The 23,293-nt window shown below is 39.4% G+C and overlaps 2 protein-coding genes across 5 annotated transcripts in view; both read right to left on the minus strand.

The window, feature by feature from the left end:
* The window catches only part of ntng1a (netrin g1a), a 150,580-nt gene extending 148,266 nt beyond the window's left edge, over positions 1-2,314 (minus strand). For all 4 annotated transcript variants that reach the window (XM_053494222.1, XM_053494221.1, XM_053494220.1 and 1 more), the window contains exon 1: positions 1,696-2,314. The gene's annotated coding sequence lies outside the window, so the exon portion shown is untranslated. The remainder of the gene's footprint in view (positions 1-1,695) is intronic.
* Positions 2,315-19,002: 16,688 nt separating this feature from the next.
* On the minus strand, positions 19,003-20,382 carry prmt6 (protein arginine methyltransferase 6). The gene has a single exon (XM_053494940.1). It carries the CDS (start codon positions 20,254-20,256, stop codon positions 19,189-19,191), a length of 1,068 nt encoding a protein of 355 aa, XP_053350915.1. The 5' UTR covers positions 20,257-20,382; the 3' UTR covers positions 19,003-19,188.
* Between the last annotated feature and the right edge of the window lie 2,911 nt (positions 20,383-23,293).

Consider the following 23,293-nt stretch of genomic DNA (forward strand, 5'->3'; position numbering starts at 1 on the left):
AATTTACTTTAAAGTGCACTGAAGATCACCTTCTTGCTCTAATAAATGAGTGACGAAGCTGAAGTGTGTGTGTGAGTGGAGTCACGCCTTGGCCTCAGTCACCCCGTCCACTAGAGGGCGCTTCATCACGCTGACCCTGACTCCGTCCCCTATCAGCATGCTTTCTTGTCAGAGATCAGGGCGCTGGTTCTGATGCGAAGTTTTTCTGAAATGACCGGAGTTACATGCTGTACCCTGATGATAATTTAACAATAAACCTAAATCTTTTCAAGATAGATAGATAGATAGATAGATAGATAGATAGATAGATAGATAGATAGATAGATAGATAGAGTTTAGGATATCTATAAGAACATTACCCTCTGCTCTAGCCTTCTAAAAATCCTAAAACAAACCCATGGTGTTGATTTGATTTAACACGCAGCTACAGTGTCTCATGAAATAAAGTGCTGAGTGGTAACACCTAATTTACACGGTGCTAAAGCGACTAGCGCGTCTAATCCTCAAGTCTAATCGTGCTGATGGAGGTCCTGGAACGAATACGGTTGAGAAGTAACACAGGTCTCAGGTCAGTCTTATTCATTACGGTCCTAATTTGGCACTTCAGGTGTTGGGAGTATCAGCAGCGTTCAGTCTCTTAGGTCTTTAAAATCTGCGTCAAAAGTGTCGAACTGGAGTGGCATCCTGAATTCAGAGTTTAATAGATTTAATGTTTGTTTCATTATTTAGTAATTGATTTATTTTAATTGGTAGCTATGCAGTTTTTGAGTCGGACCTCTTCCCCACCAAGATGCCTCTTCAACTCCGAAACACCTAGACACTTTAACTCACAGAACGCTTTATTAAACCCTGCTCCTCTACAGCATTAATGGACGTTATCTCACATTAACCTCTATTGTCACTGAAATCGCAGTTTGTATATCAAATCAGTGCATTCACCCTCAATGATATAATGCTTGATTAACAGCTATTGTGTTGCATTATGAGTTCAGGTCATACTATTGAATTATTAAAGGTATTCCTTAGGTATTTTTATCATTATGAATCTTGTTAAGTTCTTGATTAATAGACATAATGTTAAAGTATAGGCTTGATGTCTGAAATTTTTACATACGGTATTAGTTTAATTCTATTTAAAGGCATGGTATAGCTATAATATTAAGAGAATTAAGAGGTTTAGGTCTGCACATGCTGTGTTGGTTTAAACACACACACACACACATTTAGTTTTACTCTAATCATACTACTTTATCCTGTTGGGAAGATTTATGTTAAGCGACAGTAAGATGATGCTAGATGATGTGAGATGATGCTACATACTGTAGTGTTATAAGGTATATGTTCAGGTCCTGTAGATGCTGATCAAAAACTAACAGATCTTATACAGTGTGTGTGTTAATTCAGTGCTTAAAGAGTTAATCTATCACTAGTTAATTTAACACCTTGGGATGCGGCTGAGACTCCCAAATCTTTACACCTACACAGCAGGAGGGTTTTTTCCTTTCTTTCTTTTTTTCTTTTTTATTTCTGTCCTTCTTTTTTGCATCTATCTGACTAGTGTGCGTAAAAGTAAAATCAGGCACAGGTAAAATCATTAACACACACACACACACACACACACTGACTCTCTTTCTCTCTCTCTCTCTCACACACACACACACACAGATGCAGTACAGGACAGGTGCGAATACTCACATTATTGCGCTTTTGCAGGATCTCCTCTGTGTTGAGTTTTTATTAGGAATGATGATGATGATGATAAAGAGTGCAACAAGTTGAAGAAGAGAAGGCGCGGCCTGATCTGGTGAAGCTCAGAGCGAGGAGGAGGAGGAGGTCGAGGGGGGAAAAAACACACACATACACACGCAGAGAAGCAGGCATCACCCTAAAGTTGATGACCAACACTCACTCCCCTCCCTCCGACCGACCTGAAACGAGCTGACTAATTTGAAAAAGAGAAAAAGACAGAGAGACAGGGATGGGTGTCCGGCAACGCGTCAATCCGAGCTGGACATGCCTGGTCTTTGATCTTTTTTTGATGTTGTTGCCGTTTGTATAAAAACAAAAAGAAGCGTATGAGCACTTCAAAGGGTCCCGGCAATTCAAGCGTTTCCTCCTTCTTTTTGTAGTTTGCTTTGCGCTCGTGCCACCGCAGCCTTAAAAAAAAACAAGCAAATAAACAAACAAACAAACAAATATATAAATGGAAAGCCCCGTCCGCGTGAAAGTTGAGACGCTCGCGGCTGCGCTGTCCTCCGATCAATTTCTCAATTTTCCACTTTGTGCATCCATTTTTATACGGGGGGAAAATCCCAAAAAATATTTTTGAATACAAAAAAAAAAAAAGCAAAGAAGAAAGAAAAAAAATACCCGGTCCCAGAGTGAGATAAAGGAAAAAGGAGAGACAGAATAATAGAGAGAGAGAGAGAGAGAGAGAGAAGTCCTGCACTGCAGAAATGCACTCCCGGAGCACGCGCGCTTGTATGGGTGCGCGTGTGTGTGTGTGCGCGTGTGTGTGCGTTTTATTAGTCGGCGAGACGCGAATCCCGCACCAGGGATGTGTGGAACCTGACTCTGAATCTTCTCCCTGCTTCGTCACATCCACATTCATCTACATCCATCCATCCAGCCATCCGTGATCGCGCGCACACATACACGCGCGCGCGCACACACCCTACCCATCCCGTTACACTTCTAAGCGATTCACCTTTTTCGAATCGATTCTTTTTTTCCTGAATGACTCTCTTTATTGAGGCACGCCGTCGAGTGAGTCGACTCTCAGGTGCGAACGAGTCGACTCTCTCCTATCAGTGCACGTTTATCATTTAATTGCGTTAGTTTCCGTCGTAGAGGTTGTAGAAACAGTTAAAAGTTTAAAGCTAAAAATAATCTGCTGATCTTTAATGTAATCAGTGTTATAATAATAATAATAATAATAATAATAATAATAATTATTATTATTATTTTAGGTTGAAGCCCACGTACATGTCTGTGTCTTTCTGTACAGCAGACCTCTCTGTCTAACTTATTAATACAAAGAAATCCCATTCTGTAAGGTTGAGTATCTTCAGACAAATACATTCCCTGTTAGAAATGAAAAAAAAAAAATAGATATAGATAGATAGTTTTGTCTTGCATTAAACTACTTCCATTAAAATTCACTTATACCACTTCAGCGCTGTTATTCCAGCCATGAAAAAATAATCCCAGTAAAAAAAAAATTCAGTTTAGGTTTTATAATTAATATCTATTGGTGAAGGTGTTTGTTTACATCGAGCGAGTTGCTTATTAGTAGCTTAATTTAAAGTAGAATATTAAATCCGACACATAACTGTTTCATAGCATCGCTTTTACTCAACATTTTGATTTCACTTATGGTGCAGGTTAAACTTTAGGCGGATATCTAAGTACTGTGTGCGTGTGTGTGTGTGTGTGTGTGTGTGTGTGCGTTTTAACGGGATGCAAAAAGTTTAATTACATTTTTTCCAGCGGTCAATTTAAGACGCACCCACGGTATGACTCATGCACAGTTCGCTGTCAAAACCTGGGGTTTATAATCTGGCACAAAATCTCTACTCAACTTTTTGATTTAATTTATGGTGCAGGTTTAACTTCAGGCAAATATCTAAGGACTGGCAAAGTTTAATTAAATTCTGTCCAACCAGTTTTGTGTGATGCTGTGACACATGGCTAGACAGACATATAGACAGATGTACAGACATAAAATTTTCTAATACGGGTTTTAGGTTTTCCAGTGTATGAAACACAAAGATATAATTAAAAACTTAAGTTCTGACCAATGTCCAGACATAATCTTTCTTCTATTTATATAGATTGCACTCTCTAATGCCTGCTCTTCATATTGGACAGTTTAGCTTTTCACTGCTTATTGTAAGTCCTATTTGTTTTGTTTTTTGGCAAATCATTTTAAGAAATAATTGTAAGAATTGTTTTCAGGTGGGAAGAAAGCTACTCTATGCACGATTTAATGAAATTTTGTTTTATGTAATTTTTATTTTCTTCAGTTGTAGATGGCAGTTCATTATACTGTTGGACTTATGTGTACATATTCAAAAAGAAACTTTACAAAAGTAAAGTTTCTTTTTTAATATTGATGATTCTTGAAAATTTATTAAACAGAACCCTTTACTGTTACATAGTAAATTTTATATTCATATTGTGAATTATTTGTACAGTACCTGAATCTTGATCAACTCTTTTGGTGATGTACATCACCTTTACCGTTCTGCTCACCATTTTGGTAAAGCATATTTTGAGTCATTATATCATATTGGAAAAGACCGTGTTGAACCTAAGGTAATTGATCCACCTCTACCAATTGGTTGAGGCATGCTATACTTAAAAATTCTTTTGACTTAAGTCTATGTAAACAGTAAGCCTTTTCAATAGGTTTGTGGCATACCACAATATATCTTGTTCCAAACTATTTCTGCTTTTATTTGACCCTTTCTAATAATTATTTTCTTATTTTTAATAGATTGACTCATTTTGGTGAGTCAATTGAAAATCTATTTATAGACAAGAAATTGATAGAAAGTTTTGCTTATGTATACTGTATACACCAGTCGACCAAAACACCAAGACTGGGGATGTGCTGTGGTGTTTAGCAGTAGAATGTTGGCAGCAGATCCTTTGGGTGCTTTGGGATCCCAGGTGGTGCCTCTGTGGATCAGACTGTTTGTCAAACCCATCCCATGGGTGCTTAATCAGTTTGGGATCTTTTAATTGTGGCCAGCGGAACTGGCCTTTCTGTGGGATCAGACCGAAAGAGCTAGCCTTGGGACCTTAACCCTTAAATGAAATAATTATTCTCTTTATATAACTCTTCTTAAGGAACTAATTTGTGAAAGTTATTTCTTGGGTACAAACAAATTAAACGCCATTCTTCTATCCAAGTTAAGTGCAGTCAATTTAGAGGTAACTGGGGTCAGAGTGCATGGTCAGCCATGATACAGTGCCGTGGAGTAGATAGGGTTAAGGGCCTTGCTCAAGGGCCCAAAGGTGGCAACCTGGTGGAGCTGGGGATTAAACCACTGATGTTTATAAAAAGTAAAGCCTTTTTTGAACATCTCTTTTTAAGAGACTCGTTTTTAAGTGTCAATTATCAGATATGAACAAATTAAGTTTTTTAACTGAATCATAAGTCCTGTGTAATGCATGCTTAAGCATGCATAATGAATGCATTTAGAATCTATTCACACACTACCAAATTAACCTTTTTAAATTTGTTATTGCATATGCATAAAAACTAATATGTTTGAGCTACATGTTGTAGAGTTAGTTGAACCTAAAGCTACAATTTTGCAATGTAAAAAAGCTTTTAAATTATTTAGCAGTTTACACTTCAAATGAAACATTTATTCAGGGGTAGCAATAGCCTCTAAACATGGTGTCTTATTAAGCTGTAAATCGTTTTCATATGTACAGAATTACACACTAGCAGAGCTCATAGAGAACACTAAATGGACCACTTCTCTCTCACACACACAAAAAAAGTATAATCTTCAGGCTAAAGAAATGCCTGATGTGTTGTCAAGAATTATGGAGATTTTTACATTTAGTTTTTTGTTACCAAAAAAAAGCACAAATAATACAATCATTACATGATGTATTTTTTAGTTTTAGTTATCCATGTATACTTTATATGAACGAATATTTTTATACTGTGTAAAAAAAGAATATTCAGATAGAGTGAATGCTAACTGTTTGACAATTTTTATACATAAACATTTCAGGTTTTGTTCAATATTTGCAAAGATCAAATTTTAAGTCATTATATCATATTGGAAAAGATAGTGGTGAACTTAGTGTGATTGAGCCATCTCTACCACTCGAGTTGAGGTACAGTATGTTATGCTAAGTAATCCAACATGCCAGTGTGTCTTTAAATAGTATCCCTTTCTAATTGGTTGGTAGCATACAATAATTTTAGATAACAAAATGTTTGTTGTTTCATCATCACACAAAACCTAGCATTATATGTGACCTCTAAGTGAAACTTTTTTTTTTTCCCAATATTGATACATTTACCATAAAGCAACATCTCAACCATTTGGAAGAGGCCTATCCTGGGATAATAATTCCCCTAAGTAAGAATATTAAAGATTTAAGCAAGGATGGGTTTATATAAAAAAATACTTTATTTTCCCCCTACTTAGCTTACCTACTGTACATTCTCAACTAGCACACAAATGAATTTTTCTATAACAAATATGTGGGGGGAAAAAACACAGCAAACCATCCGATCCACACACAACTTGGCACAGGTTTTACACCGGATGTCCATCTTGACATGCAGCTCTGCCATTTAATCTTGACTTGGGACAGACACAGCATGCAGGATACTGTGGTCTACCCACTGACGGCGGGGCTCGCACCTGGATCCAATAACAAATATGTAACAAGGATAATCTTACATGAGGCTATAGACTACGACTAAAATTATTGGTATAAAACACACAAACAAGCAGGCTGTACAACATTTATATCAACAATACATATAGTACATGTGTTTCTCACAGCTGGTCCTGAACTAGCATAACCTTAGCAAAGTACTACATTTTGTTATGTTTTTTCTATTTAAAGTTAGTTCGTTTAAGTATGTTAATGAGCTGAAATGAGGTGGAATGTTCAGTAAGGTGTCTTTTAATGTTTATGATTAAATACAAACAAAATTAGTGTCACTTTACCTGGCTTTTATTTTCAGTAAAGTTATTATTAGCAATCTCGAATAAAATGGCGACCGTTGACAAATGACCGTTAAATCTGGTTAGAAATTTAAATATGATCACGTGAGCAGGATAGGTGGTTTTTACGAGAGCGACAGAGAGACAGAGAGAGAGAGAGAGACCGCGACCGTTAGGATTCGACTCATGAATGAATCACATCACATGATTCGAATCACTCGAGTGGGCGTGTTCGAAAGAGTCGATTCAGTCGAGAGAATGTGCCGCGCGCATGAGATCACTTACGGACATGTAGTTACTTTATCACGGGACTTGTGGAATATTTTAATTAAAATTATTTAAAAATATATATCTTTTTTTCACGACAATAAAACATGCTTTCAGTTTTCTTTGGAGCGCGAATATCTAACTGTTTCCGCCAGCGCGCGTGAGCACCAGATCTCTCTCTGGATCTCTTATTACAAGCGCGCGCGAGCTCAGTGACCCGCGACCAATCAGCGATCAGCGCTGCACAGCTCGCGAGCTGAATTCAGACCCAAGCCCCCCTCCCACCCCTTTCCATTCTCTCTGTCCAGTTCAATCTCTATTTAATTAGGCTTTTACAATAAACACTGAGGTGATTATGTGCGCAAAATGCGAGGCGTATAATTGCACAAGAGCTCAAGTACATATGTGTTGCGTGAAAATAATTGCTTTATTGCAAAATAAATAAATAGATTGGATGAAAAAGAAATGACTCGTGGAAAAGCATTGATGTGTACAAAAACACATGTACTAAATATGGGACAAAAAAAAGTGTGCAAACATTTATATACAGCGGCATATTAATTGAATCCGTTCCGTAGGTGAGTTCTTAAGGTGAAATTTTGTATTGCAAAACGCATCTTCCCATTGGAAATAATGTAAATACAGACAATGCATTCCAGCCACCCAAAAGTATTACCAATATTACCAATTTCCAACGCTATAATCATATTATTGCATATAAAAACATTTAGAAAAGTGTGTGCAAATTAAGTAAAATATTAAAGAAATATACATTAAACCTCACTTAACCTTAATTTATTATTCCTCTTGATACTGACTGCTTTAAAAACCAAAGCAGCTGAGTATATTTAAAGTCGCTTTACTTGGTTTTCCACAGACACAAAGAAGTTTAGAACGGCTCTCGGATGTACGCACAATTTAGCCGGCAGATTAGCTCATATGCCGAAAATGCCACGTATGCCGAGGTTCCACTGTCGTCAAAAATGTTGCTACTAATTCATTAAATGTACGGCCTAATTTTTTTCTGTAATTAGGTTACAAAAGTTTAAAACTTTTTTTTTCCATAGCTGAAATCTTTTAGGCGGCACAGTGACTCAGTAGTTAGCACTGTCGCCTTGCACCTCAAGGGTTCAGGTTCGATAAACGCCTCAGGTCTTTGCATGGGACGTTTGCATGTTCTCACTGTTGGTGGATTTTCTCCAGGTACTCCGGTTTCCTCTTACAGTCCAAAAACATGCAGATTAGGCTAACTGGTGGTCCCAAATTGCCCGTAGCTTGTAAATGTGTGTATATTTGTGTGCCCTACAATGGATTGCCACCCCTTCCAGAGTGTACCCCTTCTTGTGCCCTAAGTCTCTTGGAATAGACTCCAGGCACCCCACCACCCTGAGCACAGGATAAAGCAGTATAGGCGATGAGTGAGTGAGTGAGTAAAATCCCATACTTCCATAAGAATCCACACCCCACTGCTCAGGACTTTAAGGTAGAATGTTTGGACTAAAACTCCTCAGAATCTAAGATCATGAGGAAAAGACACCTCAGAATCTAAGACCATGAGGAAACAGATTAGCGGGTACAAATTGAACCGTGAGCACTGTGTATACGGGAAAACCAGGCATGTCTCATCAATTGACATCAATGGCGGAATCATGCTGGTGGTGCTCTCCTCAGCAGCAGCAGAAATGAGAACTACGGTCAGATTTGAGTTAAGGATGAATGAAGACAAATAGAGAGAGGAAAACCAGCTCCAGCCTGATCACACCATTTAAGACCGGGCCAATGTTTCAGATTTAGCACCACAAAGACCCTAAGCACCAGTTAGCCTAATCTGCATGTTATAAGCATTTAGCCTGGAAAACACTGGAGTGGCTTCTGGACTAGTCTCTGACAGTCTTTAAAGATGGTCAGGCATCTGTCTAAATATATGAAGATGGCCAGTTACATTTTTTGAGTGAGAATAGAGGATTTGGCAGGAAGAATGAGAGAAACCTCACAAATCCAAAACCAAGAAGAAGCTCAAAGATTATATAATAATATATATGAATACTGAAGAATATAAGACAGATGTTGTATGTTTTATTTGGGAAGGGTGGATGGATGAATAGATGCACATGGAGGAGGCATGAAAATTACATTTTTTCCAGCCTCTCTGAGAAAATTTGGGCGGTTTAAGTAGGAAAACAGCAGTGAGATGAACACTCACTCTCGCCCATTCTCTATAGCGCTTATCCTGTACAGGGCTGTGGAAAGCCTGGAGACTATCCCAGGAGACTCTGGGCACATGGTGGGTACTGGGTACAGATGTGGAATGTGGATACAGGAGCCAATCCATCACTGGGACAGAGTCACTCTCATCTGGAGTTGCGAGACCACAGTTCTAATGATTATTTTACCATGCTACCACTCGCAGATTTTACTATCTCTTTAATTTAACATAAGTCTCCAAGCTTCCTCAAAGTGTGTGCGAGTTAATGCCCCAGCTGAAATACCCCACATTTTATACCTTAAACTCCCTTTATTTCACTCCTGTTCTAAATGTGCAGTTTTGGTGTCTTTGTAAATGAGCTATAGATGAGCCACACTCTATTAAAAAACCAGCCGAGCTGAGCAACAATGCTGGAAGAAGGGGCTCAACTTATACGAGCTATTAATAGGGGTACATTCAATTAACTTGATTAAACCCCAGGACATGTTTTTTTTAATTTTTTTACATGTTTTTGTATAAACACATACTGAAGACACATCTGAATGCCCGAACATGACTAAAGAGTGAACTTAACGTAATAGTTGCCCTTTAATGCGGGAACATGTGCTAAAAAAGAACTGCATAAGAGAAAGCTGCAGCTTGGCAGTGTAACACAGTGTAATTAGCTAATGGTGTTCAGTGGTGGGTACTGATCATGGTTGTGAAGGTGATTAAAATAAATTGGATTACACAGGTAGAACAAACCAGACACTGTGTTACATAGGACACACGCTACACACACACACCCACTGTATTCCATTCTACAAAACAATTCTGTGGGGAAAATCGCATTGTGTAAAAATCACATCAGAAGTACAGTGTAAATAGTTTATCAGAAGAAAAAGAAGAAGGAAGGAAGGAATAACGGAAGGAAGGAGGAGCCCCTGAGGAACAGTTGAACCAGGTTCAGAGTGCTTAGATGGATGCTTGAGCTTCCGCTCTTGGTGCATGTTATTTCATGTCCGAGTCTACAGGCGGTTAATGACAGTGTATTCTGCATGCATGTGCTGTATGCGTGTGTGTGTGTTGAGTAATCTATGCGGGGACTGACAGTCGATCAGACCCTGATCCGAGAGCATTAAAAGGAGTTGCAGTGTGTGCAAATCGACTCCATCTACTTATTGGCTGTGTTTAGTTTACTGTAGCAGGTTGAGTTAACTCCTTCACTCCCACTCCGCACCATCATGTGGACGAGCTGGTGGATCAGGGTGAATTTTAATAACACCCATATAGTGTGAGGTATCTGTATTAACCTTTGCATGATGTATAGTATATCTAAGAAAACACCAACTAAGAGAGTTAGGAGTCATTGTGCATGTTTGCGATTCTTTATAACTAAGAAAAGTGATTCTTCTTTGTTGTAATGCTTAGCTAATTTTGTGGCCTCCCAACACTTATCAGTGGTGTAAACCTCACACCAAGAAACCCTTCCTATTCGTAAAGCAATGATTTGCAATTTGTGGATTTCACACAACCTGTTGGGATTTAATTAGATTTATAGCATCATAAAGTGATGAGTTAATATGATATTATAAAAATCTGCTAGGTTTTGATTAGATTTAGAATTATAAGATGATGCGTCAAATTTATTATCCTTATTCTAATAATAAAATATATAGCAATTTTAATCTGCTAGGAATCAAATAGATGCAGATTAACAGAGGAGATGAGTCAACATTGACTCTGAATCAGCCAAGATTTCATTCGATATCCAATGAGTTCACTAAACTTTTTTTTTACAGGGTTGTTTTTACAGTATATTTATCAGGTAATGGGTCAAGTTTGTTGTGATTCCACAGAATCTGCTGGGAATCTATGCAGTTCCTATTCTTTGGGCAACAATTCCATTTTTCCCCCTATGTGTGCACTACGAAATGATATGATACAATCATGAGAAAATATATTGGTAATTGGCTATTTCAAAAAATCTGTCATATTCAAAAACTTTTTATTAGACTCACATTTAATATGTGATGTTTGTTACATCTGTACATGGCCCAATGGATCACTTGTGTAGTAAATCAAACCCAATGTGTCTGCCTGTGGGTTCATGTCTTAGAGAGTTTAGGAGCCAAGAAGAGGACAATCCAGTTTGGTGCCAAAGTCATGGGGCTTTCAAAATAGAGGCTGATGATGTCGTACAGTCACGGGTGATTCAATGTCTACAAAATCAGCAACGACCCAATTAGCTGCTTTAATTCATTATTTATAGAGCTACAATATAATGTATTATAATTCTAACTTCCACTAGGGGCGCTAAACTGAACAGCGGTCCACTTACACCAATCAGTTGTTGTTGGTCTTTCGGGTCTTTTCGATCCGCACAAATAACTTACGCCGGATGCCCTTCCTCCCATTTTATCCATGATTGGGACCAACACTGCATCCAGTGGCTGGGATTTGGAAAGGGAATTGAACCACATGGTAGGCGAGAAGCCTACCACTGAGCCACCAATCCACAAACCTATACTAATCAGTAGGCCACCATAAGATGAATGTTGCTATGTTTACATCTCTCAGGCTGTGTTGGTGGTATGTACACTATAAAAATATCTATATATCTATATAAAAATAAGTCTTCATATTAGCGTTTATAATTTGTAGTGTTAAGGTGATTCCATTAGTAAGACTCCCAGCTTAATAAATAAAATTGTTTTTTTACGCTCAATGTCTTATTAATCACACTATTGTGCAAAAACATCATAAGTTGTAAGTTGAGGGATTTATTTCAAATTTTCAATATTTGATATGAATATGGCACAATAATTATTAAAGTGCCCCTATTATGCCATTTTAAAGGTTGCTAATATTGCTTTATGAGTCTCTTAAAACAGGTTTACATGTATGCAAGGTCAAAAAACACTTTAGTTTTCTCCAAAAATAGATTAAATTTTACCCCATTTTTAAATGATTTGTAAACAACTCGTGTGAAGCAGTTCGAAGAATCAGTCTGTCTAAACCCCTCCTTTCCATGAGCATGAAAGATCATATTTGAAAAACGCATAATAGGGGCATTTTAATGGATTTATGTCAGTGTGATCTTTATAAGTGTCCTTGTTTACTCAGTAAGTGCTCTTGTTTACTTAGGTTTATGTTTTAACCTTGATTGTATTTTTCTACCATTGTTTTTACATTTCTTGGCCTTGGGTAGATGTTAACATCGTAGTATAAATTGGGTGTTTTACCATTTATGTTTGGATTTAATTGCCCAGGCTGACTGATTGACGCGTGCACGCAAAATAAATCTTCTCCAGCTGAACCCTGGCTCTGAGTCTCCTGATTGCTTGATCATCTAATGCTCTGGTCAGGTCCAGAAGATTTTATTTTTATGTAAAAACAAGTTAGTTCCAGTGTTCACTTATACTATAGCACCTATAAACAGCCATTACCTAAAAAATAAAACGTCACTGAAGACTTCTTCAATAAATGTTAAATAAATGTCTCATTACAGAATATATATATATATATATATATATCTTTGTCTCCTTATGTTCTTTCTCTTTGTTAGTCATGAAAGCTGAAGCGAAAGCCCGGTGAGACGCGGACGTGTACGATGTCCTGCGGTAATCTGAAGCCTGACCCCCAGCACTAAATGTTATAAAAAGATGCTAACAATAAACATTTACCCAAAGCGGAAGAAGCCATAAAAGCCGAAGCCGCCTGCAAGGCCGGATTTATAACGGGTCGTAAATCTGAAATGATCAATAAAGTGTTAAGTGGTGCGCGTGCAGCAGATGCGCTCTGGTGGCTGCGCTTCGTCTCTGCCTGCTGCTGCGTCTACATACAGGACGCACGTGTCTGTTCATTTAAAACCAGCGCCAACAGCATGCTGGAGCAACACGCTCACACAGCAGTGTTTATTATCGCACTTACAGGTCATTATGTCCTGGAATAACAGGTGACTTTTACTGCTTCTTTAAAATAATCACAAGACTCACATCACTCAGTCCCAGTAAGGGCTTTACCCTGCTCATGGTGCCGCTGGACCCGGAGCCTGTCCTGTCCCAGGGACACCGGGGTGGGAGGTGGGAACACACACTGCACGGGAGACCACAGGACACATCACACACTCTTACAGGAACTTTATTTCTTTATTTAAACAAACTGACTTAGAGCTAGCTTTTTTTCAATGGGAGAGAAAAAAACAGAGTTAATGGAAGATAAAATCAAATGAGAAAAGAAAAAGAAGTAAAAAATAAAATAAAGACCACACTGAAAGAAATAAAGAAATTAATTAAGAAATAAAAAAAAAAGGAAAAGTAAAATGAAGAAAGAAGGATGAGTAAAGCAGATATTAAAAAATTAAGAAAAAGAAAGTAAAAGTAAATGACAGACAAAAAGAAAGAAAGAAAGAAAGAAAGAAAGAAAGAAAGAAAGAAAGAAAGTGAAGTAGGGAAAACAAACAACGAAGGGACGAAAAGAAGAACCAGAGTAAAAAAGAAAAATGAATGAATAAATAAATAAAAAATTTTTATTCAAAACCAGACTGAAAGTAAGAAATGTGAAAATTAAACAAAGGATGAAAAGAAAGAAAATTTAGTGGGAGAAAGCAGTGGTAGTATCTCTCTCTCTCTCTCTCTCTCTCTCTTTCTACAGCAGCACTTCTCTAAATTAGAAAACAGTATTAAGTAAAGACAATCCCTGAGCAGGAGTTAGGAAGAGGTATAATCCAGGCAGTGTGTGATGGGGAAGAGTGTGTGTATGATGGGAGAGTGTGTGTGATGGAAGAGTGTGTGTGTGTGTGTGTGTGATGGGAGAGTGTGTGTGAAGGGGAAGAGTGTGTGTGTGATGGGAGAGTGTGTGTGATGGGGAAGAGTGTGTGTGTGATGGAAGAGTGTGTATGTGATGGAAGAGTGTGTGTGTGACGCAGGAGCCAGCAGTCAGGTTTATTTACTCACGCGCTAGAGAACGAGGTTCAGCACTGACGTGGATTTCACTCTGGCCTGACTCATGATGTCGTGTCCTCTCAGTCACAGATTTCTGCTTTTCTTTTCCTTGGTTCTTCACCAGGTCCATCTTCCATCTTCTGAAGCTGCATGGAGGAGTCAGGTGGAGGAGAGCGTGAAGAGAACACAGTGGTGAGAACACAGTGGTGAGAACACCCTGAGCTGTGCTGGTGTTTGTGAGACTCCAGAGTGACCTCATGTCTGAACCCTGATCTTCTCCACTAAACGCCTACCTACTGTAGGTATTATAACCATGAGGAACCTACTGAGGTTCTGTGGAACTACAGTACAGTATCAGGACCAGGCCACGCCCCTTTCATCATCAGAGAGTCTGAGAATAAGTGCAAATTTACTTACAGTCAGTTAATAACAGGAAAAAAGGAAATGATCAAAGTAAAAGAAAGATAAAACCAAGAAAAAAAACACAAAAATTGTTAAGAAAAACGAAAGAAAAGAAAAAAGGGGTAAAAAGACCAGAAAAAAGACAGGAGAGGGGAAAAAAAGAAGGAAAGAAAGCAAGAAAATAAAACAATGACCAGAGTGAAATATGGAAAAACAGAAATTAAAGAGAGAATAAATAAAAGAACAAAAGAAGGAAAGAAATGTACAAAGGAAAAATAAAAAGTAAAAAGAAGAAAGTAGAGGTAAAGAAAGAACAGGAAAAAAATGAGAAATGGAAGAAAAAAAGATAAGAGAGAGGGAGTGAATAAAAGACAGGAAGGAAGAAAAAAAAGAAAGGAAAAAATAAGGACCAGAATGAAACCGGAAAAAATTGAAAATAAATTAATAAATGAAAATAAATAAATAAAAAAAGAAAGTACAAAATTAAGAAAGAAATTTATAAAGAAAGAAGGGAAAGTAAATAAATAAATAATGGGTAAAGAAAGAAAAAATAAAAACTGAGTAAAAGATAAATAGATAGATAATGAAACAAAGACCAACAAAGCGTGAAACAAAGAGTAAAATAGGGAAAAGAAAAAAGATAAATGGAATGGAATAAGGAAAGAAAGAAAGGAAAAAAGTGAAAAAAAAAGAAAATAAATAAATAAATAAAGACTAAAAGAGAGAAAGAAAGAAGAAAGGCATCTGGTGAACAAAGTTGACATGCTTCTCCATGAGGAGCATCTGTGGGTCTAAAGTCTGAACTTGGGTGTCATCAGTTTCATGAAGTCTCTTCTATTCACTCGTTCACTCATTCACTCGTTTAGTAAAAGTGAACTTCCATAACTTTCACTTTTTTCCCCCATATTCACTTTTTTGTCCATTTCACTCTCACTGTTTTCATACGTTTTTGTTTGATTGTTTGTTTGTTTTTACAGAACTGGGTTGTTAGCTTGACAGCATGGTGGCGTAGTGGTTAGCACTGTGACCTCACACCTCCAGTGTCGAACCTTCAGGTCAGCGTGTGTGAGGTTTGCATGTTCTCTCTGTGCTCGTTGGGTTTCCCTCAGGGGCTCCGGATTCCCCACACAGTCCAAAGACATGCAGATTAGACTAATTGGTTTTCCCAATTTCCCCTTACTGAGTGTGTAAGTTGGTGTGTGTGTGTGTGTGTGTGTGTGTGTGTGTGTGTGTGTGTGTGTGTGTGTGTGCGCTTGTGCCCTGAGATGGACTGGCACCCCGTACAGAGTGTACCCCGAGTCCCCTGGGATAGGCTTCAAGCCTCCTGTGACCCTGTACAGGATGAGCGGTGTAGAGAATAAGTGAGTGAGAGATTTCTCATGGTCTGGGGACTAACGAGCATCAGGGACAACGAGAACTGTTTAAATGATAGCTTGGGCTCCCAGTACGATCACACCAGTTACACAAAATCCACTGGGAGCATTTCACAGGGAGCTCAGGGCACAAGACAGGGGACACACTGGGAAACGTACTGTACACTACAGATCAGCTTACACTGCAACCGTTTAGTGGACACACAAACAATGCATTGACTAGGACTAACATGAGGGAAGAATGTTATTTGAGAAATTTGACCACGCTTGTAGATTGATAAAATAATTAGTAGTTTAATAGAATTATTATTAAATAAATAATAAAACAGAATCCAAAACCTGGTGAATCACAAATATCCAAAACACAGCATCTTGCTCATAGTGTAATATGTTGCATGGTCACAGTTGTGTGTGTGTGTGTGTGTGTACACACGTCGCATGCTTACAGAAGCAAATTAGGCTGCTAACGATAACGATGACGAATCTCTCAGCCGAGGAGCCGGTCATCTAAATTAAGTTTTGTCAATAACGTTGCTCCTGTTCATCTTCTCAGGAGATCTGAGCAGAAATATCGGTTACAGTAAGCGACCGGCGGCGAACGATTTCTCTCAGCTTTCTTTACAGTAACGTCATTAGCATACAGGGGGATGAGCACTGGATATCGGATTCGGGTGCGTGATACAGAGACGTGAATCCGCCACGCTGGCTACACGACCACGCGCTCGATCAGCCGCTCGGGTGTGAAGGAGAGACCGATGCTGAGAGGAAGCAGGCTGCAGGTCTGTGGTCTGAATGGAGCCGTGAGTGTGACTCTGTGCTCAAATCTTTAGCGGTAATATTATGCAGAAAAATGCTGACCAGGCGTTAGCTATAAAACATCGTACCTTGAGATAAGACTTGAGATTCACCCAGGACGCCATTAAGAAACGTGCTAAGGCTCGTGATTAATAGAAATAAAGTAGTCAAGAACTGCTATGATTTCCATTTACGTCAAAATCAAACATGCAACTTTATACAGTAGAACCTTGGATTACGAGCATAATTTGTCTTGGAAGCGGGCTCGTATTCCAAAACACTCGTTAACCAAATAAAACTTTCCCATTAGAAATAATAGAAACTTAAATTATTTGTTCCACAGCCCCAAAAAAATAAATTAAAAATAATTATCACAAAATATAAAGTAAAAATAAAACAAATTAACCTGCACTTTACCTTTTAAAAAAGTTCAAATAAACCTTGACAGATAAGTGTTTCCATTTGTGCTTCTGTTTTCCGTTTAGTTAGTTGTGATCACATGACGCTCTGCGTCAAAACAAGAAGCGCATGCGTGATACATTACACTCGGTACTTGTAAACCAAAGTCAAAATTTATTAAAAAACTTTGCTCGTCTCGCAAACCTCGTTACTCGCAATCCGAGGTTTCACTGTATATTGTTAGACGCTATGATCCATCATCAAGAGGCAACAACCACCTTACTTATTTATTTATATATTTTTTTTACCAAATACTTTTAAAACTTTTGAGAAGGGTCGATTTTTTAAATAATTGTATTTATTGTGGATGGTTGACATTATTTCTGAGTTGTAGCGATGGGAATCACCATGGACCCGTCGATATGATATCATCACGATACTACTGTAGATTAGTACTGATTCAAACTGTATTGTGATTTTGTTAGATGCGGATTTTATAAATATCCTGATTCTATATTAAGTTTTTTTTTTTTCAGAATTTTAAACAAACCACGAAAAATTCCTGCCTTCCTGCCAGTGTGTGAATAATTTAAAGTGCACCTTCTGCAGGATTATACAGGAACTGCAGCATTTTAGCACCTTAAATGCGAACACACATTAAAGCATTTACATTATGCTCTTATGTAGTGCGACTCACTGAATGTGCTTTGAAGTTTCCATCATTGGACAGATCCTTACACTGGTTACTAGGTTAATAACTGGTTAGTTGTAAATGTAAAAATGTATTTAATTAAAAAATCAATACATGCATCACAAAAGAATTGCGATACGTGACCAAATCAATTATTGCCCTGATCTCTAGTGAGCTGTGCCTCATATATAACATGACATCTTATAAAACAAGCCCCTCCCCCCTGCTTGTTGTTCAGGCCTGCTGTTATCTCTAGGGGGGCGTGTCTCATCTGTAACTCATTCACACAGATAAACACACTAATGAAATAGCACAGGAGGAAGAATGAAACAGAGGTTGATAACATAGTAACGTAAGGGACCTTAATGATGTATTTTCTTACCTGTAGTGTTTTTGTATGATGGAGCGTACAAACTGATGCTCTTCTTCATGCTAATTGAAAGGAGCTGTGAAAGTTAATGTTGAACATCAACGATGTTTAGATTTGGGTGTTCAGGTAGACGCTGAGCACAAATGCTGTTCTGGTTATAGATGTAGAAATCATATGATAGGAATTATCTTTCACACTCAATGACACGTATTCACTCATTCTCTAAAACGCTCGTCATGTACATGGTCGCAGGAGGTCTGGAGTCTATCCAGGGCACGAGGCAGAGTACACCCTGGATAAGGGGGCGAATCCATTACAGGGTACACAAGCACACATACCCACTTACACACTACGGGGAAATTTGGGAACATCAATTATGCTAATCTGCATGTTTTTTGGACTGTGGGAGGAAAACGGATAACCCAGATAAAACCCACCATGCACTGGGAGAATATGCAAACTCCACACACAAACCCCGAGTTGGGAATCGAACCTATGACCCTGGAGGTGTGAGGTCATAGTGCCACCTACAGAAACATTGAATATTTAAGCTTATTTCTTTGTTAACATTCATACCAAAACACAGCTCCTCTCTGACTGGTCCAGGTTCAGAAAAGTTTTATCGGATTTACTAATACTCGCTTCAAACTCCAGGAATGTTGAAATCAATGAAATAATTGAAGCAAAAAAGTACATAAATGAAAAGAAAAAAAAGAAGGTTATGTGCTTTTTACTCATCACAGTAGAAAAAAAAGCTGCTTTACACCATGACCATCATTTTGCCAAAAAACCTGCTGGAGATTTTGAATAAAACTTGTGTAGAGAAGTTATATGAACTTTCAAACAACAACCAAACAACTCTGCAGGAACGTTTATACGTTTTATTGTGGACAGGACTTGATGCTTAACATTCGGGGCAAATACAAAATTTAGAAACGTGACGTCACCTAGAAGGAAGATAAACAAGAAGGCGTGCGAGTAATAACGCGGTGCTTTAAAGCTCAGAGCTGGTGAGGGTCCGACCACCACCTTCACCACAAACGTTCTCGGCTCCTACTGAGTCTCTGCGTACGAGGATCCGTCTGAAATGGAAAACGTCTTCGACTTCTTTTTCTCCTGCCCCACCGTATAGTCCATGTGGATGCATATATGTCTGGAGCCTTCCTCGGACGGGTACATGTGCACGTCTCCTTCCACCAGCGTGTCCTGCATGACCTCCACGGCCTGATCCAGGTACAGCACGGCCTGCTTCCAGTGCGTCTCGGGTTTGAACGGGGACGTGGACAGGACGAGAGGGTGTCCGCGCGGACAGGAGGACGGGAAAGTCACGGAGAAAAACACGCAGAAGGCGTTGAGGGCGGCCGAGCCGAAGCAGAGGCAGCGGAAACGGCCCTTGACGGAGCTCAGGCGCTCCAGGTTCACGGTGTTGAGGTCGAGCTCGGCGAATTTGACCGGGTGAGCCAGGACGTCTTCGACGGTCACGGGTTTTATGGTGATCTCCGGGCTGGCCGTGATGCACCTACGGGCGAAGTCGGTCATACAGGACATGTCGACGCCGTACTGGCTTTTCACCGTGCTCCAGAAGCCGAGGCGCTCCTCCACGAGCAGGTCGTTCACGGGCGCGATGAAGAGCTCGGCTTTGTCGGGGAGCATCACGCCCCCGGGTTTGAGCCACCGGTCCCGGGCGGCGATCACGGAGTTCAGCATGGACTCATGGAGCAGGGTGTAACCCATCCACTCGCTGACTATCACATCCACCTTCTCAGGCAGGTCCACCGCCTCCAGAGCGCCCCGGATCACCTGCACCGTGTCCTCCACCTTGTTCAGCTTGATGATCTTCTCGGCCTGCTCTGCTATGGAGCTGGCCTCCACGGCGTACACCTTCCTGGCCCCAGCCTGGGCACAGAACACACTCAGCACCCCGGTGCCTGCCCCCACGTCCAGCACAACCTTCCCCTCGATCTGACTTTGGATATTAAATATGGCTTTCCTGTAAGTGTCAGTGCGCACAGTGTCCGCGATCATCTCCTCATGGATACTCACATCCGCGTAGCTCTCAAAGTACAGCTTATCCTCCGCGGGTTTGTCCAGTTTTCTTCTCTTTGAGCCGGCTTGAGACATGTTTCCTCACACGCTTTACATTAACTCATAATAAAACACCAAAAACTACCCTAAACCCTGTTCATGTGCACTACTTAGTGCTTAAAACATCGCTTTTCTTACACACTTTCTAGTGCTCACGTTGCGATTTGGGTTGTGCGGCTTACTTCCGCGTTTTGTCCCGGTGCATTATGGGACGTGTAGTATTATAGCGTTCGCGACGAATGGAGTACGACTGGTTAAAGAACTACATTTCCCGGATATCATCTTACTTCCCCCTTTCAGGCATTAGTTTTAGGTTTTATATTTAATATTATTATTTTGTATTTACATGTTTTATTTAAAAAAAACTTATCTATATTAAATTTACTTAATTACAAAAAATATATATAAAATAATATATATAAAAAAACAAGCATTAATCATTTCAGGTGCTGAGTGCTAGCAATGGCATTTGCTATGTATAAAGCGACTAGCTAGAATGTTATTTATTTTTCTATTTATTTGTTTTATTTCATCTCATCGTCTATACCACCTTATTCCAGGTACAGTGTCGCAGGGGGGCTGGAGCACAAGGGAGGATACCCATCACAGGGCACACATGTACACACATTCACACACTCCAGGCAATTTGAGACACGCCTACTCCATGCGCACAGACCCAAGCTGGGAATCGAACCCAGACCCTGGAGGTGCAAGGCGAGCACTTAGCCACCATACCACCTAATTTATTTTTAAATTAGATAATGGTTCCCACAGATATTGATCATAGTTTCTTATTTGAAATCAGCATTATTTATTCACACATACATATTCATCATCCATAATCTATTTATTTCCATAAGGAGCTCCAGGGATAGGCTTCTGCCCCCCAGACCGGTGAACTGGCGACAGGGTCATGGGTGGCCAAGTCTTACTGATGCACATGGGGAGTGAAGGCTGGCCTGCGTAGTTTAATCCAATAGAAGAAAAGGTTGATGCTGGTTCCAGTAAGGTGTCAGAACACATGCGCTATTACTGTTTGCAAAAAGGAAACCTACTCAATATTACATGGGTGGTCATAATGTTATGGCTGATCAGTATATATGACAACTTAACTTATTTTAATTCTGCACCTGGAGTAACGTATATAAGCACTAGAACTATGAACTTAAGCAGTAGTGAAATCCAAATAATCTTAAAACAAAGTTACCTTGATCTTTCACACAGTAGTAACGTTACAGCTAAATCACAAACCTGCAGCAATGGCAAACGATCTGTGATGCTGTGGATGCTGTGTCAGCCGAATGATGAGTGAAATGGATGAAGAAATAATAATAAAAAAATGAAATGAGGGGGCAAAATCTCTGTCACCTGTATGTTAGAGTTTTATAAAGTTGAGTTTCTTTCAACAGTTGTTACTGGATAGCTGTTTTTATGATGATGTGTTTCAGAGTGCTCCTGAAAACCCAAAACGGCTCAGCATCCATTCATCCGTCACATCAAATCTGTGCGATCTCTAAAAACCCGCTCTCTGCGTATAAGCCCTGAACAGCAATAGCATCAAACATCAATCTGTAAACCATTAAAGTGAGCTAACCAAAAAGTGAGCTAACATGGAAAAAATATAATATAATAAAATAAAAAGATTTTATATATAAAATTAAAATAAGGTGGCACGGTGACTTAGTGGTTGGCACCGTTGCCTTGTACCTCTAGGATCCGAGTTTGGTTCCTGCCTCGAGGACTGTGGTATGTCCCTGTGCTTGACGGGTTTCTTCCGGGTACTCCGGTTTCTTTCCACAGTCCAAAAACCTGCAGATTAAGTTAATTGGCATCCCCAAATAGCCTGTAGTGTGTAAATGAGTGTGTGAATGTGAGTGTGTGCCCTGTGATGAAATGGCACCCCATCCAGGGTGTACCCCACCTTGCCCCCCTAAATCTCCTGGGATAGGCTCCACGCCCCATGACGCTGTTTACAGGATAAAGCGGTATAGACGATGAGTGAGTGAGTAAAAACATCATGTAAGTAATGACTTATACAGTATAAGCATATAAAAATAAAAAAAAAATGCTCATATTATCATATTGCTATTTTTTCCCATAAAGATTTCTCATAAGTAATTATCATTAGTTATTCACACATACACTGATCAGCTGTAACATTTTGACCACCCACCTTATAATGAGTAGGTCCCCAAAACAGTGATGCACCCTGTGATTAACCTTTTCAGCAATTTGATCCTCACTAGCTCTTCTATTTGGATCGGACTACATGGGCCAGCCTTAGCTTCCCATGTTTTCCCTTCTGCAGACCAGAACATCCCAGTAAAGCTGCAGTTTGAGAGTTGCCCTGACCCAGTCACCTCAAATATGCAATAGGACAAAAGGATAAGAAAACATGGGTGTATCCCACAAATGAATATGTACGACAAAAGAAGAACAAATTGTGGATATAATCAAAACTAAGAGATCATTTGTCTGTGTAGCACTTCTTAATTATTTGTACCTTACGGCACAATAAAATTATTTTTTTTTTTATTATTTTTTTTTTACAAATCCCAGTTAAGAAGCTAGGGTAAGAGCGTAGGATCAGCCAGGATACAGCACCCCCCGGAGCAGATAGGGTTAAGGTCATTGCCATTGTTCAGCCCATGCTCAAGCGCTCTACAGTGGCAACTTAGTGGTGATGGTTCTTAAACACCAGAACGTGCGATCAGTAACCCAGAGCAGTAACTATTTGAGCTACAATTGGCTACATGGTGCGTGTATGTGGCCCAGTGTTTCTGGGTGTTTGCACAGGGGTCTAAAAGGGGTCATTGCGTATTTGTTATGCGGTGTTGTGGACGTGGTGACTCTCAGCCCCGGGAGAACAGCCAATGTTCCCTGCTTTTCTCAGAATTGTTTACAATGTTGTAAACATTTGTACATCAGGAGCAAACTGCCTGTGTTGCTCTACGTGAGAGCACTGATACATAACCTGCGAAATATCTACAATCTAATGTTTTGGTGTACAATTCTTTTTTCAGCATTCCTGAACTGTACTTTACTAGAGCCGATTCACATGAAACCTATTTAA

This window comes from Clarias gariepinus, chromosome 4, assembly GCF_024256425.1.
Source record: "Clarias gariepinus isolate MV-2021 ecotype Netherlands chromosome 4, CGAR_prim_01v2, whole genome shotgun sequence".
Lineage (NCBI taxonomy): Eukaryota > Metazoa > Chordata > Actinopteri > Siluriformes > Clariidae > Clarias > Clarias gariepinus.

Coding starts and splice junctions, on each gene's coding strand:
- prmt6 (XM_053494940.1), bottom strand. CDS start 20,256: ATGTCTCAAGCCGGCTCAAAGAGAAGAAAACTGGACAAACCCGCGGAG.